The sequence below is a fragment of the Bacillus rossius genome, chromosome 15, assembly GCF_032445375.1.
Source record: "Bacillus rossius redtenbacheri isolate Brsri chromosome 15, Brsri_v3, whole genome shotgun sequence".
Classification (NCBI taxonomy): Eukaryota; Metazoa; Arthropoda; class Insecta; order Phasmatodea; family Bacillidae; genus Bacillus; species Bacillus rossius.
The window spans coordinates 4522651-4537729 of NC_086342.1; the positions used below are offsets into that span (position 1 = coordinate 4522651).

At 40.1% G+C, this 15079-nt stretch overlaps 1 protein-coding gene across 1 annotated transcript in view; it reads left to right on the top strand.

The window, feature by feature from the left end:
• LOC134539657 (probable E3 ubiquitin-protein ligase HERC4) overlaps positions 1-15079 on the top strand; it is a 33611-nt gene that overhangs the window by 11774 nt on the left and 6758 nt on the right. Inside the window, exons 8-17 of the mRNA XM_063381843.1 lie at positions 3083-3305; positions 4418-4545; positions 5978-6146; positions 7336-7525; positions 8807-8913; positions 9749-9934; positions 10296-10382; positions 11621-11803; positions 13315-13492; positions 14183-14315. Coding sequence (XP_063237913.1) covers positions 3083-3305; positions 4418-4545; positions 5978-6146; positions 7336-7525; positions 8807-8913; positions 9749-9934; positions 10296-10382; positions 11621-11803; positions 13315-13492; positions 14183-14315 — 1584 coding nt within the window. The remainder of the gene's footprint in view (positions 1-3082; positions 3306-4417; positions 4546-5977; positions 6147-7335; positions 7526-8806; positions 8914-9748; positions 9935-10295; positions 10383-11620; positions 11804-13314; positions 13493-14182; positions 14316-15079) is intronic.

Sequence of the window (15079 nt, forward strand, 5' to 3'; positions counted from 1 at the left end):
AGCAGCACAACCTTGCTCGTTCGCGGTGCCGTTTTGTCAGGAAAATATGTGAGCACGGAGATGAACACTTTGTGTGTGCACTTGTTTGAATGTGCGAGTCGACACACGGAAATTTCACGGGTTCAGCAAACTGCGATCTTTTTCCTTCGAGCCTTAGTCCGCTCCTTTGCTCAACAGACATTTTACAGACTGAATGGTCAGAATGTGATTAAACTGTTCTGTTGGTTTTTGTGTTGGACCAGGCTACCTTCGGGACGTGTCGAAACAACTGTGTCCATTTTAAGACGTCGCGAAAACACGCTCGTGTTTAGAAAGTTCAGCTCGTCATAAATGAACCCCAGAAATTTTCGGTTCGCTCTATGTATGTGTGCATCTGCTGGGGTGGCCACAGAATTGTACAGCTAAGGTCAGAGGATATGCAAGCTAAAATGCTTTTATTCTTAAGTTACCTTTGTGAAATAAGGCAATTTTTTTTTTATCTTACTCTGCACCGTTAGTAATGGCTTGACTCCAAACAGTCAAGGATAAGTACAGTAAACTCCCTATTATCCGCGCATGCTACGAAAAAATACAGCACATACCTATGTAAATCTGTATTTTATTACAAGTGAGCAAATTTGAACTCTACTGACGAGTGTATTGTGTGCAGTATACAATAAAACGCCACAGGCGAGCCCAGTGCGAAGGCGCAGATGACTCGCGAAGCGGCTTTGCAACACATCGTCGGACTGCTTCACTATTTAGAGGAACAAGACGACGATGCACAGTTGACTGAAAAACTTATGTTGCGGAAATTCAATCAAGAATTAAGAAAAGTTGTTTCCAAATCAAGAAACAAAAGCAAGTGGCTGATTTTTTTCAAAAAGTTGTAAATTTAAAGAGTTGTGCTTTTTTAGTGTCTAATGAAGTCTCTGAGTATGTACAGTATGTACTGTATCCTTGTTAGGAAGCAAGTACCGAGCACTTTTATGTTTACATCACTGAAATGTATTGTATGTTAATTATTCAGTAAAATACTAAAATTTTAGCATTATTTAATAAATTTTACTGTTAATTGTAACTTTTACTGTACATAAATTTGTAGATTTTAAAGTTGAAATTACTGTTTCCTTTTTTGTTTCCCATTTTCGGCTCTTTTGCGTATTATCCGCGATTTTCATTATCCGCGGTGGCCCTGCCACTTAATTTCGCGGATAATCGGGAGTGTACTGTATTGGAAAAAAAACCTTCCTATCCTCCATCAATTCCTCAAGGAATTGAAAACACATGACGAACATGTCATTGTGTTAATGTCAGCAGTTCGTAAACGTTTCTCAGACAAATAATTGCCTGTTGTAGAACAAATTGGTGGATTAACGGTAGTGGTGATACTATAACACTTTTACTATTGGGCTGGTGCTTGTAAAAGAAAACTAGAAGAGGAATAACATTTTTTGTGTGGATTTGTGGTCATATTGTTTTGCTGCATGGCAAGACAATTAATGTTGAGGTCTCCTCCTGAGGAAGCAAAATCTTGTGGCTGCCTCAGCACAAATGGCTTCCTGTTGTGGCTATCTATAAGCGCATATGAGCTTGTGAGTGCCTACCTTAATTTCTGTCCACTAATTATTTTAAATGAATGACTTAGATGCTTTATCTATCCTTTGTTTTCATCAATTATCAGTTCCTATCGAATTTACTCGCGTCTAAGATGCACTTTTTTGTGACTTTTTTTTAATAAAGAAAACAGGCAGTGTCTTACAGTTGCTGAATTTACTAGATTCTAAACTCACCAGTTTATCGAGTTTTCAAGATTCGAAGATAACCTACAGCTTACGATTTTGACAAATTTCTACGCAGGTTATGTAGTTAAATTATTACGTATGTTTGTAGGATTTGGCCGAAGTAACAAGTAATGGGTAACTATTCAACAGTCACTTTAAGATAAGATGCAAATCATCATGGGTAAATTACTATGTAAGCGAAGTTCCTGTGTATTTCAGGAGGAAAGCAAGCACTTGGCATGTCAGAGATTAACACCGCCTTATTTAAGGTTAAAGTAGCCAGGTAAATGCATGGTTAAATAGTACAGCCGTTGCACAAACCCTAAATGTGTTACTCGTAGGTAAATGTTTCTTCTAATGAAACTTGAGGATTAAAAAAGGGATGTGCCTTAGAATTGATGGTGTCTTTGATCAGAGTAAATGTGGTGTATTGTACCATTTATTTATTAAACCTCTATACATATTACTTAAAAAAAAAATAGCATGCTTTGCCTATTCCTATTAGACAGTAAGGTTGCCGTCTGGTAGGTGCTGTTTTGCGTGTTCAATATCTTTGTGTTTTATTCTCAAAGAAATGAACAAACTAGCACGCGGTTTGCATTCTGCATGTCATAGTGATGCACGTGTATTTGTAATGCATGCCCTGTTTTAAAAAAAAAATAGTGCATGGAATTTATCACTTTTAAAAACTCTTATTTTTAACGCATTTTCTTGGCTTCAGGGTGTAGGCCCTTGTCAGGTGATTGTCTTGCGACGTTTCTGCAGTCATTGCAGCTGCCATCATCAGGTAGATTAAGTCTACACGGCCTACACCCAGAAGCCGAGAAAATGCAGACAGTGGCGGTGGAAGCCTGAGATCTTTATCTATTTTTAACAATTTTGTTCAGAAATAATATTGTTTAAACCAGTATTAGATTTAGATGTTAAATTCAAACACATAGTTTGTTCGTCGGCTTACTTCTAAAACCTCATAACTCCATTTCAGTCAATTTTACAGGAGAACTTAATGAGCTTTTGGAGCACGGTTTAGACTGACAAAGATAGGAGGTTTTTATAATTTGTGAATAGAAAAGAGACTAAGTAGAGTTGACTTAAGAGGTTTTATCAGCGTATGCACTGTGAAAAAACAAAAAAAAAAAAAAAAAATACACCAAACGCATCAGGAATATAAAACTGGGAAAATCCGGACCTACGGGGGTTTCAGAAGTGAGCCGACGATGCGCCACTGTTGGAGACAGCCGAGGCGGTTGGTTGTGCGGCGGCCTCGCTTGTGGCGCGTGAGCGGGGCAGGCGGCTGCAGGTTGTGTGCTTGCTCCCAGGCATCACACCGTTGCGCTGATGCCTTCTCAGGGTCGAGTGTATGCATTCGGCCTGGGCGGGGTGGGCCAGCTAGGCAGCCAGGGCACGGCGAGCTGCGCGACCCCGCGCGCGGTGCACGGGCCCTGGGTCTCCCCGTCCGCGCCGGCCGACGCTGACGCGCCGGTCGTCCGGAGGCTCTACGCCGGCGGCGACCAGTGCTTCGCCGCCGTCACCCGTCTCCAGGTCAGCTCCGACAACCTTCACCTCGCCTTCTGTGTGAGCATGGGCGTCGCAACCGGGGGATGGGGGACGGGGGGGACGTCTTCAATTTCGTCCCCTCCAATAATATATTTAGTTTCGTAGCTATATTAAAAAATACGATTTCTGTGATACAACCCATATGTGTTGCGCATGGTGCATTTGGTCCAATCGTGGTAACGTGAGCACTTTTTTTAATTCGATCTTCGTGTGAAATCAAAATCGGGTCCCGTACCGAACACAGATAATGTTAATTGTGTTTTTAAAAATGTTGTTCTCTGAAAATATTTTTTTTATAAGAAATAAAATTGTATATTGCAACCAACTATATAATTAGAATATTTAGGAAAGAAAAATGCCTAAAAACCACAGTTTTGAACCTTCAAACCCCAAGTTTTCTTGTGGAGACTTTTTTTTTCTCCAGGGCATGGATATTCCTCAACAAATAAATCAATTGAAGTCCCCCCCCCAAAAAATATATCCTTGCGACGCCCATGGTGTAAGACGTTTTGATTTCTCGGAACCAGTATGAACAAACATGGTGTCTGGAATGTACTGTCTTGTCAGTAGTTTAAGTATGGTGGTTATTGCAGTAAAATCATTCTAATATGTTTGCTGTTTGGAATGTTTCAAGCTTACGGGCGTCTCACACGCCATGTTGGTTTATTTGCATCATTAATTTTTTTTAAGGGGTATTTGTAAAAAAAAATTTTTAGCAGGATTAATCCTTTGCATTTGTTTATTTTAAACATATGGTCATTTAGTGTGATATCATGGGTTTTGAAAAGGTGCAAAAGTCTTTGTAACTGTCATTACATTTGTGTTTTTTTTCACACCCATTATTTTACTGTTGAAAATATTTGTGGTAGAACAAAAAAATGCTAGCGGGGTATCGAGTAAAAATTTTTTAGAAACAGCCCTTGAAAAAAAAACTTGGCTTGGATAATTTTGTACCTTGCTTATAAAATTTCACTTTGGACTGTTTTTTTAGACTTTTTTTTTTTAGGTTGGTTATCATGTTTGTTGCTCACTTCATGCTCTTGAGAGCGTCCGACAGTTGTTACACCGAACGGAGCCCGAGAGAGGGGTGGTTGCAGGAGCGAGTGCCCCCGGAGGACTGCCGGCTGCACCCCCCGGGCTCCCAGGTCTGGTGCATCTCGCTGGACAGCTTGCAGAAGTGCTGCGGCGTTCCCGTGGACACGCCCGTGGACCAGGACCTCTTGTCGTAAGCCCTCTCCACTTCACCGCGAGACACTCCGTAGTGCTCTCCACACTGACGAACCCCGGATTTACGAATACATTAACAGGAGCCGTCGAAAAATCAGAAATTTCGACACCAAATTACAAATCATCAAGAAAAAAATTACAATGATTACTTATATAAATATTTGTATTTATTTATTTTATTTATTTATTTATAAATCGTGACATGCACATCAACACTCTGAGAAGAGATTACAGGGGTGTGCACGGTACAAAAAACAAACACAATACACAAGATACACAACAGACAAAGAACACAAAACAAAACATCAACAAAAAAATAAACAAAAAAAATTAATAAATTAAAAAAATACAGATAGTTAGTGAATTTAGAATACACACAGTTAATTGAATTGACTGCAAGTGCTACTAAAATAATTTACTTATTGATTAAGCTTGTTACTATTGGGTCTAATCTATTATAATTGCTTATTAATCTAAAAATAATATCATTTTTTCTCATGATTGTACAGAAAGTAGATGTAAGTCGACTATTTAACTCACAGCATATATTTTATTATTACTCTAAATATTATTCCAATAAATAAAAAGTCTGATATGTCATTAAAAAAAAATATGGTGGCGGTAGCTACTGGGACGTTAATGGGCACGCTCGAAACTCGTCCGGCTTGCTAGCACGTGTCGAAATTCAGTATTGTCGATAGGAGATGCAAAATAGTTTTCTTTAATTGAATAAAACAGTGAAATACATTTCTGCAATTTATTTTTCTTCAAAATTTTGTTTGAGGAACTTTGCACAATACTGTTACACCGTTTCAAAGAATTTTTTTTCCGGATGGACACGAAAAGTCTCTTAGACAACAGTTGTTGCCTTGGTACAGCCAGAGACTTCCTTCTGTGGGGTGATGACTCATCCTGAGCCAATGCCATCTCCTGTACAAAAAAAGTTAAAATGGCAGCCTGGCTCTTTCAGCAGACTTTAAATTAGCCTGTTGAAAATTCTTTTCCACAACAACTTGGCAAAAATTATATGTAAACAGAATTTAGTTTTTTAATTGATAAGGGTGCGGAGGTTTCGCAATTTTACTCTGGTTGTTCAAATTATGGCCCAGCCGTGTTCACTTCCGACGCGTGCTTGCAGCAGTCTTGTAACCTTGGTGCTCGTCCAGACCTCGCGTGCTCATGTGTTCTGTTGAAATGCAGTGTGAGAGGGAGGATGGGAATATGTAATCTCTAAACACAGTGCGCGGCAGACTTCTGAACTGGACGAGCCATGCCGACACAGTCGTGTGACTCCAGTTGGAGTGCCGGCGGGGTCAGATCCCAAATTTCTCAAATCGAAATGGTGCCGAGTGTTATCTCCCGGGATGTCGTCGGCGCGGACGAGACGAGGAGCGGGAGGGAGCTGACGGCCGCCACGTGTGCACACGCAGGTACCTGGAGACGGTGTTTGGCAGCCTGGCGTGCCTGAACTCCTCGTTCCTCCTGCCCGGCGACGAGCACTACTGCTGCAGCGGCGAGTGCCCGGGCGTGAGGATCGCTGACGCCGAGCAGGCCTTCACCGCCATCAGCCGCATCGAGCACGACACCCTCAAGTCTGTGGTGAGTCCGGCACAGACCCGAGGATCAGGCCTGCACTCGTTACGAAACCCGAGGGACGTGTAATTCCAGATGAGGTGAGGTGTAGCAGTGTCGGGACAGGACGAGGTGAAGTCCTGCAACTTTGGGATGAGGTGAGGTGTGGAGCATTTTTGGGACTATGAGGTGGAGCATTATCGAGATGAGGTGTAGCATTATTGGGATGGGATGAGGTGGACCATTATCTGCATGAGGTGAAGTGGATCATTATCAGGACGAGGTGAGATGAAGCAGTGTCGAGACAGGACGAGGTGAAGTCCTGCAACTTTGGGATGAGGTGAGGTGTGGAGCATTTTTGGGACTATGAGGTGGGGCATTATCAGAATGAGGGGTAGCATTATCGAGATGAGGTGTAGCATTATTGGGACATGGTGAGGTGAGGTGGACCATTATTGGGAGGAGGTGAGGTGTAGCATTATTGGGATGGGATGAGGTGGAACATTATCTGCATGAGGTGAAGTGGATCATCATCAGGACGAGGTGAGGTGTAGCAGTGTTGGAACCAGGTGAGGTGGAGTATTATTGCGGGGAGGTCATGTGGAATCTTATCAGATGTGAAGCCGTGTCATATTACATTTCATTAAAGGGAATGAGGAGTACCCAGGTAAAACTCATCTGCTTGGGGCAAAGTTTTTCTGATTGGGCAGGATTCCTGTAAAGATAACACAAATTGTTTCCATCTGCGGTTCAGGAATTGTGCCCAAACTAATGCAGTACATGCATGTGATCATCCCAACTCTCTGCTAAACTTATTGTGTCTGTGTCTATTGTTTATTTTGTCCTTTGCATTTTGTTTTTGTTTGTATCTTTTATTGTGATATGTTTTCGTTTCTTTTTTATATCCCCGTGCACACCCTAGTAGGTACCTTCTTTATGAGGTGTTGGTGTGCATGTCACAACTGTAATAAATAAAATAATTGTTTTCTTGTGTGTGTGTGTGTGTGCATTTTATGGCGTGGAATAACTACTAAATCAGTTTTTTTTTGTTTGATCATATTTCATGAAAACACCGTGTGTGAATAATCACTTTGTGTAAATGAGTTTTTAATTGATGTTTAACTGCAGTGGGTGACGTGTCACCATTGTTCCTCTGCTTACGGTGCCACGGAGTGTGGGTTTTGCTCTGAAGTGCTTGGTCCCGATGTGTGTGCAGATAATGAACTGCATCGTGCAGAGCATACTGCCGAGCCTGGTGCCGTCGCCCCCGGACCACGAGGCCATGCGGGCGTACCTCACCTTGCCCCTCTACCACGAGTTCGACAACGCCAGGCACTGCGAGCACTTGCAGAACCCCTTCGGTGCCGCTCTGCTGAACCTCAAGTCGGAGGCGGCCAAGATAATAGGTACCGGGATCATCCGTCAGCGTTATTTAAATGTTTATCGGAGAGTGTCAGTTTCGCCCATGGAGGTAAGAAGTGAGGGAGTTCGGAGGCGGCCAAGATAATAGGTACCAGGATCGTCTGTCAGCGTTCTTTAAATGTTTATTGGAGAATGTCAGTTTCGCCCATGGAGGTAAGAAGTAAGGGAGTTCGGAGGTGGCCAAGATAATAGGTACCAGGATCGTCTGTCAGCGTTCTTTAAATGTTTATTGGAGAATGTCAGTTTCGCCCATGGAGGTAAGAAGTGTGTGTGGAATTTTTGCCATTTTTATACTTTTTATACTCGAAGACAAAATTAAAATGACCTCCCACCCTCCCTTTTATGTTACACATAGCACAAAACATTTTTTGGTTATTTATAACGAAGTTAACAAAAATTCTTTGAAGACGTGTTGTTATCATATTTGTTTGGCAATAATCACTACATGATGACATTTATACAATTCTTTAAGTGAGTTTTTTAAAGCTTCTAAACAAATTTATGTCATATGAGCCTGTATACAGCTACAATTTATTTTGCTATGTTTTTGCCAACCAGTTGACTTACACTTCAGACCAGACACCCACTCCTTTGACTAATGCCTCAATGGGTTTTAGAATTTAAGTATTAGCTTCAGCTTGATTGTTTTTTTGGTGATTTTGATGCAGTTGGGTGAAATGTTTCTTTTCAAGAATTTTGGTAATTTTTATGTAATAATAAACGTGCCAAAGCTGTTAAATAATAATATTGTTCGTAGCAGCACACCAGTGTTAAGTCTCAAAAGCTCAATAAGAAAGCATGTATTATAATGAAATTAATTTGGGTAATGTAGGAGGATATCAGTTGTAAGATGTACCATACTTTCTGAGCACTAAAGGTCACAAAAAAATTGGTATAATCAAGAGAATTTGGTCATTCTGATAGAATAATTGAAAATAACAAAAAAAAAAAAAAAAAAATTCTAGCTCTTCAAGTGTTGTAAGAAAGATGGAAGACAGAATAGGATCTAAAGAATTGCTGCTAAGAAAAAAAAAAAAAAAGAAGGGGTTAATACAAAATGGGTACAGCTAAATGGAAAAGAAATTTTATGTCGGGGCAGAAAGATAAACTAAAGTTTTCAATTCAAGTTGAAATATTCCTACATTTCACTTAGTTGATAAATAATTATCAAAACAAAAGTTGGATACTAGAGAATGTTTCATAGATGGGTGTGTGGAAGAATATTAACTAATATTAACTAACAGTGGTGATGTATTTTTTTTCAGACTCCTGGTGGCGCATTGTAGCGACAGACAACTTTGAACGTTTAATCAGGATCTACAAGGATGTTCTCACACACATGATTCTGCAGGCGAAACCTTCAAACGGACGTGTGAGTACATTTGAACGGTCATAATAATTATTATGTACTTTACATTACATATTCTCAGCGTGTTTACATTTTGGAAAGCCAGGGAAAATCAGGGAAGAGTCAGGGAAGTTCAGATAATTTACCATATTCAGGAATAGTCATGGAAATTCCCCAGTGATAGTAATTTGAAGGGAAAATGTCATGCTTCAGTCTGGCAGTGACAGACGGAGGCGGCGAGCTATTGTAATTCTGCCGCACTGATTCTTGTAACTGTTCAGAATGTCAACATCCTTTAAGATGCACTTCACAAGGATAATTTAGGTGAAAGGGTCTTGTAAGGAGGTATTTGGAAAGAACCAGTGGTAGTAAACAGTGAGCTGTGTGGTTACGCGAGCGAGTCGGGGGTCGTTACCACAACGCCGAAATACCATAACGCCGAAATACCACAACGCCGAATTTCAAAATTGACCACAACGCAGACAGCTAGAAAACTGCTGTGTATCACAACGCCGTAATAACAACTGAATGAATTTGTGTGTGTTTCTCAAATGTACCTTAACGCCGAAATACCACAATCAAACCTAACCTTACCTAACCTCACCTACCTTAACCTAGCCTATCCTGGCCTAACCTAACCTACCCTAACCTAACCTAACCTAACCTAACCTAGCCTAGCCTAACCTAACCTAACCTAACCTAACCTAACCTAACCTAACCTAACCTAACCTAACCTTTGTGGCAGTCCTGCTATGACATTTTTCGGCATTAGTGTATTTCGGTGTTGTGGTTATTCGGCGTTGTGGTGCGTCCTCGCGAGTCGGGACGCCCGAGTGCCACGCTGCGGATCTCGCCGCAGGTGAACTCGGTCCACTTGGGGGCCAAGCTGCGCGTGCCGCTGGAGGTGCTGAAGCGCTTGAACCGCCACAACTACTCCGTGGACGGCCTCAGGGTGCCGTACGACCGCTTCTGCGTGCCGGAGCTGATCAGCCTGGTGGAGATAGAGATCGACTACATCAACTGGCTAATGAACAACCAGCGTTTGGTGAGTTGCCAAAGGCAGTACGACCAGATCAGATTTCCATTGAATTATCACAGAATCCACTGTTAAGTAAATTTTTCCTCTTCAAGTAGAGAAAATTTTTTTACATAGTTCATTTCAGTAAGATTTTTTGTAAAGTCTTGAATTGTAAAGCCATTTTAGTTCACACAACTAACAATTTTCGCAGTTAATGTTTTTACCGGCAGAAAAATATATTTAAAATATAATTTTTTTTTAATATTGCATCCATTATAAACAGACAATGTTTTGATATTATCATTCTATAGATAGCTGTGCTAGTTAATATAACCCAATTGTATCACATGATTTTTTTTTTCTTTCAAAAAACTATTTGTTGTTTCAGCCTGGTACAATATTGTTCTGCGACTATCCATTCCTGTTTGATGCGGAAACAAAAACTGTTATACTGCGCACGGATCAATCAATTCAGGTTAGTAATATCCACGTTTGTGCTTAACTTTGTTCAAAATGCGTACTAGGTATTATGTTTTTGCTTATTGCTTCTAATTGCACAATAACCAGTAAATTTTCTGTTTATTTAAAGAAAATGAGTATATTTTCGTGTTCAACCTTGCATTTTTACAATTTTCTGTATTTAGGGAAAAAAAAGTTTTGATAGTTTTTTTTTATTATTGTGTGATTTTGCAGACCATCTTCAACTATTAATAGAGACAAGATTTTATGGTTTTATTTTTTTATGAAATCTGAAATTTACTGAACAAATATGACACTTAAATGTTCTATGATACTAATTTCTCCAAAACAAGCATCATTTTAACTGATACATGTACACTTTTGCAATATAATAATTTGTAATTAGCATGTCCGTCTATTCAAAAGAATAAAAATAAATCTGTTAATTTTTTTGTGTTTGAAAAATGTATGAACATCGTAATATAAAAATAAATAACTAATAAAAGTAGCGAGATTAAAAAGAATAAACTATTCCAAAATTTGTTTTGCATAAAATGTGGTACTTTTTAATCAAATTTAATATTTAAGAGATTATGTATTTGTCGTGGGAGTTAAGTTTAGATTGAACATTCTGAGAAATTCATGATTTTAATTGCATTTCGGTGCTTTGTGGTTCATTAACTTAAACTTTTGGTGTTACATTTGATCAAAATTCACCATATAATCTTGTCTCTACCTATTTTAAGTAGCTTTTTTTAAGTAGGTTGTAGCTGTGTCCGTGGCAAATAATTCACCGACGTTACGGTCGACATTGCAGTCGGTAACTGCTAACTGCTCCCTGATGATGGCGACTGCAATGTCGACCGAAACGTCGGTAAATTATTTGCCAAGGACGCGGCTACATCCCCAGAAGCCAAGCTACTTCAGTGAAAGCCTGCGAACATTATCTACCTATTTTAATTATCATTTCTTGAAAGTTGGCATTTCTGTGGCTGCTAGGGAAGTAAGTAAAAATAGCCATGCTGTAAGGAACTATCCTAGCATATTTCCTGGAGTTGATCGTGGGAGACTGTGGAACTGTAAATCAGGTTGGGATTCGATCCCGGGTTCCTCTGAAATTCAAGAGTCCCTTGCCAACCTCACTCTGTTGGTCGCAGTTTGGCGAGACTGTGAGAGGGCTGTTTGCGAGCGAGTGTTGCCGTGCCGTGCCGTGCCGTGCCGTGACAGAGGTGGTCGCTGTGTGTGCGTGCGCAGAGGAGCAAGGCCATGAACGAGGCGGCGGCCAACGCGGTCCTGAGGCCCATGTTCTTCAGCGCGCCGCCCGCGCGCGGCACGGAGATATTCTGCGAGCTGTACGTGGACAGGAGCAACATCGTGCAGGACGCGGTGCGGGAGCTCCTGAAGCACGACACCAGCGACCTGAAGAAGCCCCTGAAGGTGCCCCCCCGTGCGAGCGGCGGCCACCAGGCCATGTGTACTTGCGGGCCTCCGCCAGCACTGTTTCATGAAGTTATACCTTATACCTAGAGACATGTAAAATTCGCGATTTCAAATCCCTAAAGGATAGACTCCATGATCCTCTATGCACTCGTGCAAATTACATCTGCTGATTGGTTACCGACTCATGACACCTGTTGACTGGCATGATCGTGATTCGCTAATTCTTCTGTTAAAGATTTTTCATTGGCCCAGAGTCCTTCAGATAAACTGTGGCCCAATCACTGAAGCAAAATAATGTCAAAAGTATTTGGACTCTATCCTATCGCGAAATGAATCTGCGAATTTTACAGGTCTCTACCTATACCTTGTCAGGCGCACCGTGAAAAATCTATGAAATTGAATTTTTACGATGCGCTTGCACCGTGCAACAAAAATTGACAGGTTTAAAAAAGGTTGCATAGAAATAAAAATTATATAAGTATTTTAAAATCATACTCTTTAGTAATTGATATTGAGTACGGTACTGGTCCATATCATTGAAAAAAAACTATATTTATTGTGAATATTAGTGATAGAAATTGGTTTTTATAAACTTTTTCAAGTGTATTAATGTAAGTGAGGTTATGTTCAGTATGTGTAATTTATTTCATTATAAATGATTACGTTTGATTTTCATAAATAATCGAAATTAATTAAAATTCACCTCAAATATTTTACTAAATTAAATAATTAATTTTTATATTTGTGAATGATTCCCAGTTGTATATCCATTGCCATTGGTAATGAATACCTAATCAAATAAATGATTCATTTGAAAGTTCTAATACAAATCAAAATATTCATTAAAACCAAATAATTTTTTGAATAAAATTTAAACATGGGATACTTTTTTTTATCTCTTGATGGGAGTCCACAAAAAATTTGTGTATAGTACAATAAGTTAAAATAAAAATATATTTTATGGAACCACAATAGTGAGATTTAAATTTGCAAGGGGAAAAACCTGGCCATACATTTCATAAATGGTTTCGTTGATCGAACTGATCAGATATATAAAAATCAAAAGTAGAGTTATTTTTGGTAACTTCAATCATAATGACAGATTATTTTTTATATATATGTGGCATGTTTTTACTTTTGCGAAAAACAAGTCCGATATTGTCAGTGAATCGTGGCTTCATACGTGTTGCGCCCTTTTTATTTAAACTATTTGTGACTTAGTGCCTCTTTGTGTGCATCTGTTGGTAATGGATAATTATAAAAAATATATATTTGTTTTTAAACAATGAATCAAATATCAAATTATTCACGAGTCACTATAAAAAAATTTCCCCGGCAGTCTGGTCTGGTCTGGTCTGGTCTGGTCTGGTCTGGGCCGGGCCGGTCACACAGTCACTTGTTTACGTGTCTGATATTTCCCCGACAGTCCAGTCTGGTCTGGTCTGGTCTGGTCCGGGCCGGTCACACGTGTCTGGCGATGTTGGCGAACGTGCGGGGCATGGTCCCAGGTCCACTTCCTGGGCGAGGAGGCAGACGACGCTGGCGGCGTCACCAAGGAGTTCTTCCTGCTGCTGCTGCGGGAGATCCTGGACCCCAAGTACGGCATGTTCTGCTCCTACGAGGAGCAGCGCACCATCTGGTTCAACGAGTTCTCCTTCGAGGACCAAGTCATGTACTGCCTCGTCGGTAATTTCTGTTCTGCCTGAGTGTTTCGTACTGAAGCTATTGCCAGATAACACGAAAGTAAAAAAACGATAGCCGGACGGCCGATGACGCCGGTACCGAATGAACCACTGAGTCTTTCCAGGTTGGCCACCAGGATCGCTTGAGTTAATGGCAGCATAATGGCGCCATATTCGAATTTAGAAGCGTCCCACACTTTGGATTAGTTAATATAAATCTAGGGTAAGCACTATTTACAAATCCAACATACAATCTTAAGAAAATTTTAATCTAATATTTCTAAATCTCTTTCAAAATTTTAATTGCTGCTTCTGTGTAATCATTTCAAGGAGATTCCTGTTAAAATTACATACCAAGTTGATTAGCTTAAATAATTTTGCACACTTAAAAATTAAGCCCTTTTGTTTTAAGTAGTGTTTGTTGTTGATGAGCTCAAATTATGCTGTTTTTAAAAATTCCCAGAGAGGCTTTCACAGTATTTTGTGCTGGTGTGTGCAGAATGTACGCCCCAATTCCTAAACAATTTAACATTTCCACCAACAATTGTAAAGAACCCCTGTCTGGTGACGTGTTGACCGAGTGGCACCATGGCCGTATGTGGCAATTGTACGGGCTGTTGCAGAGCCGGTGTGTGGCGACTGTACAGGGCTGTTGCAGGGCTGGTGTGTGGTGACTGTACGGGGCTGTTTGCAGGGCTGGTGTGCGGGCTGACCATCTACAACTTCACCATCATTGACCTGCCGTTCCCGCTCGCCCTGTACAAGAAGCTGCTGGACTTCCCCGTGGGACTGCGGGACCTGCAGGGGCTGTCCCCGGCGCTCGCCAAGTGAGCGCTTCAAGTCCGTTTCATACGTCAAGTACACTTGGAGGTCTTTTGTCCGGCACATTTGGGACGTGGCCGTGCCAGATTATCGATCATAAATATACTCTTTTCATTTACCCTAAGATTTTCTCCTTAAGAAGTAAATTTTGTTTTTCTATTATTTTCTTAAGAGCTTTTACAGTATCGAAACTGTGAATACAAGGTGAATATGAAGAATGGAGATATAAAAAATTTAAAATCGTGGTAGGTACATCTAGTAGATAAAATTCATGAATTAGAATATTCAACTTTAATTAGGATTCTTGCATTTTGAGTTTTATAAAAAACAATATTCTCTGCAAATAAGAATCAGATTTACTTGAGCTGCCATAAAAAGTTTTAATTTTGAGTTTTTTAGCGATTAAGCCCAAGGCCAAGTTTGACCATGTTAGGGAGGCTATACAGGTTTACACTAATTTTTATTCTTGCCTTCAGCCTCACAGTAAATTTAGTTTAGAGTTTTAAAAAAAACTATAGGGTTGTGCGAATGTTCGGTATACCGATACCGAAATCGAAATTTTGCTACTTTCATTTTCGATTTCGGTAAGAATTTCATCTGTCGAAGTTCGTTTTTAGCGAAATATTTCGAGCCAAACGAAAGTTCAATAGCTTACCGAAGTTCGTTTGTTCTAGTTGAAAAAGAAATCGTAATTTAATAAAAATGTACAGTATAATACCGGTACAATAATGTTTCTTATTATAAAGTATATTTCACTTAACGAATTTTT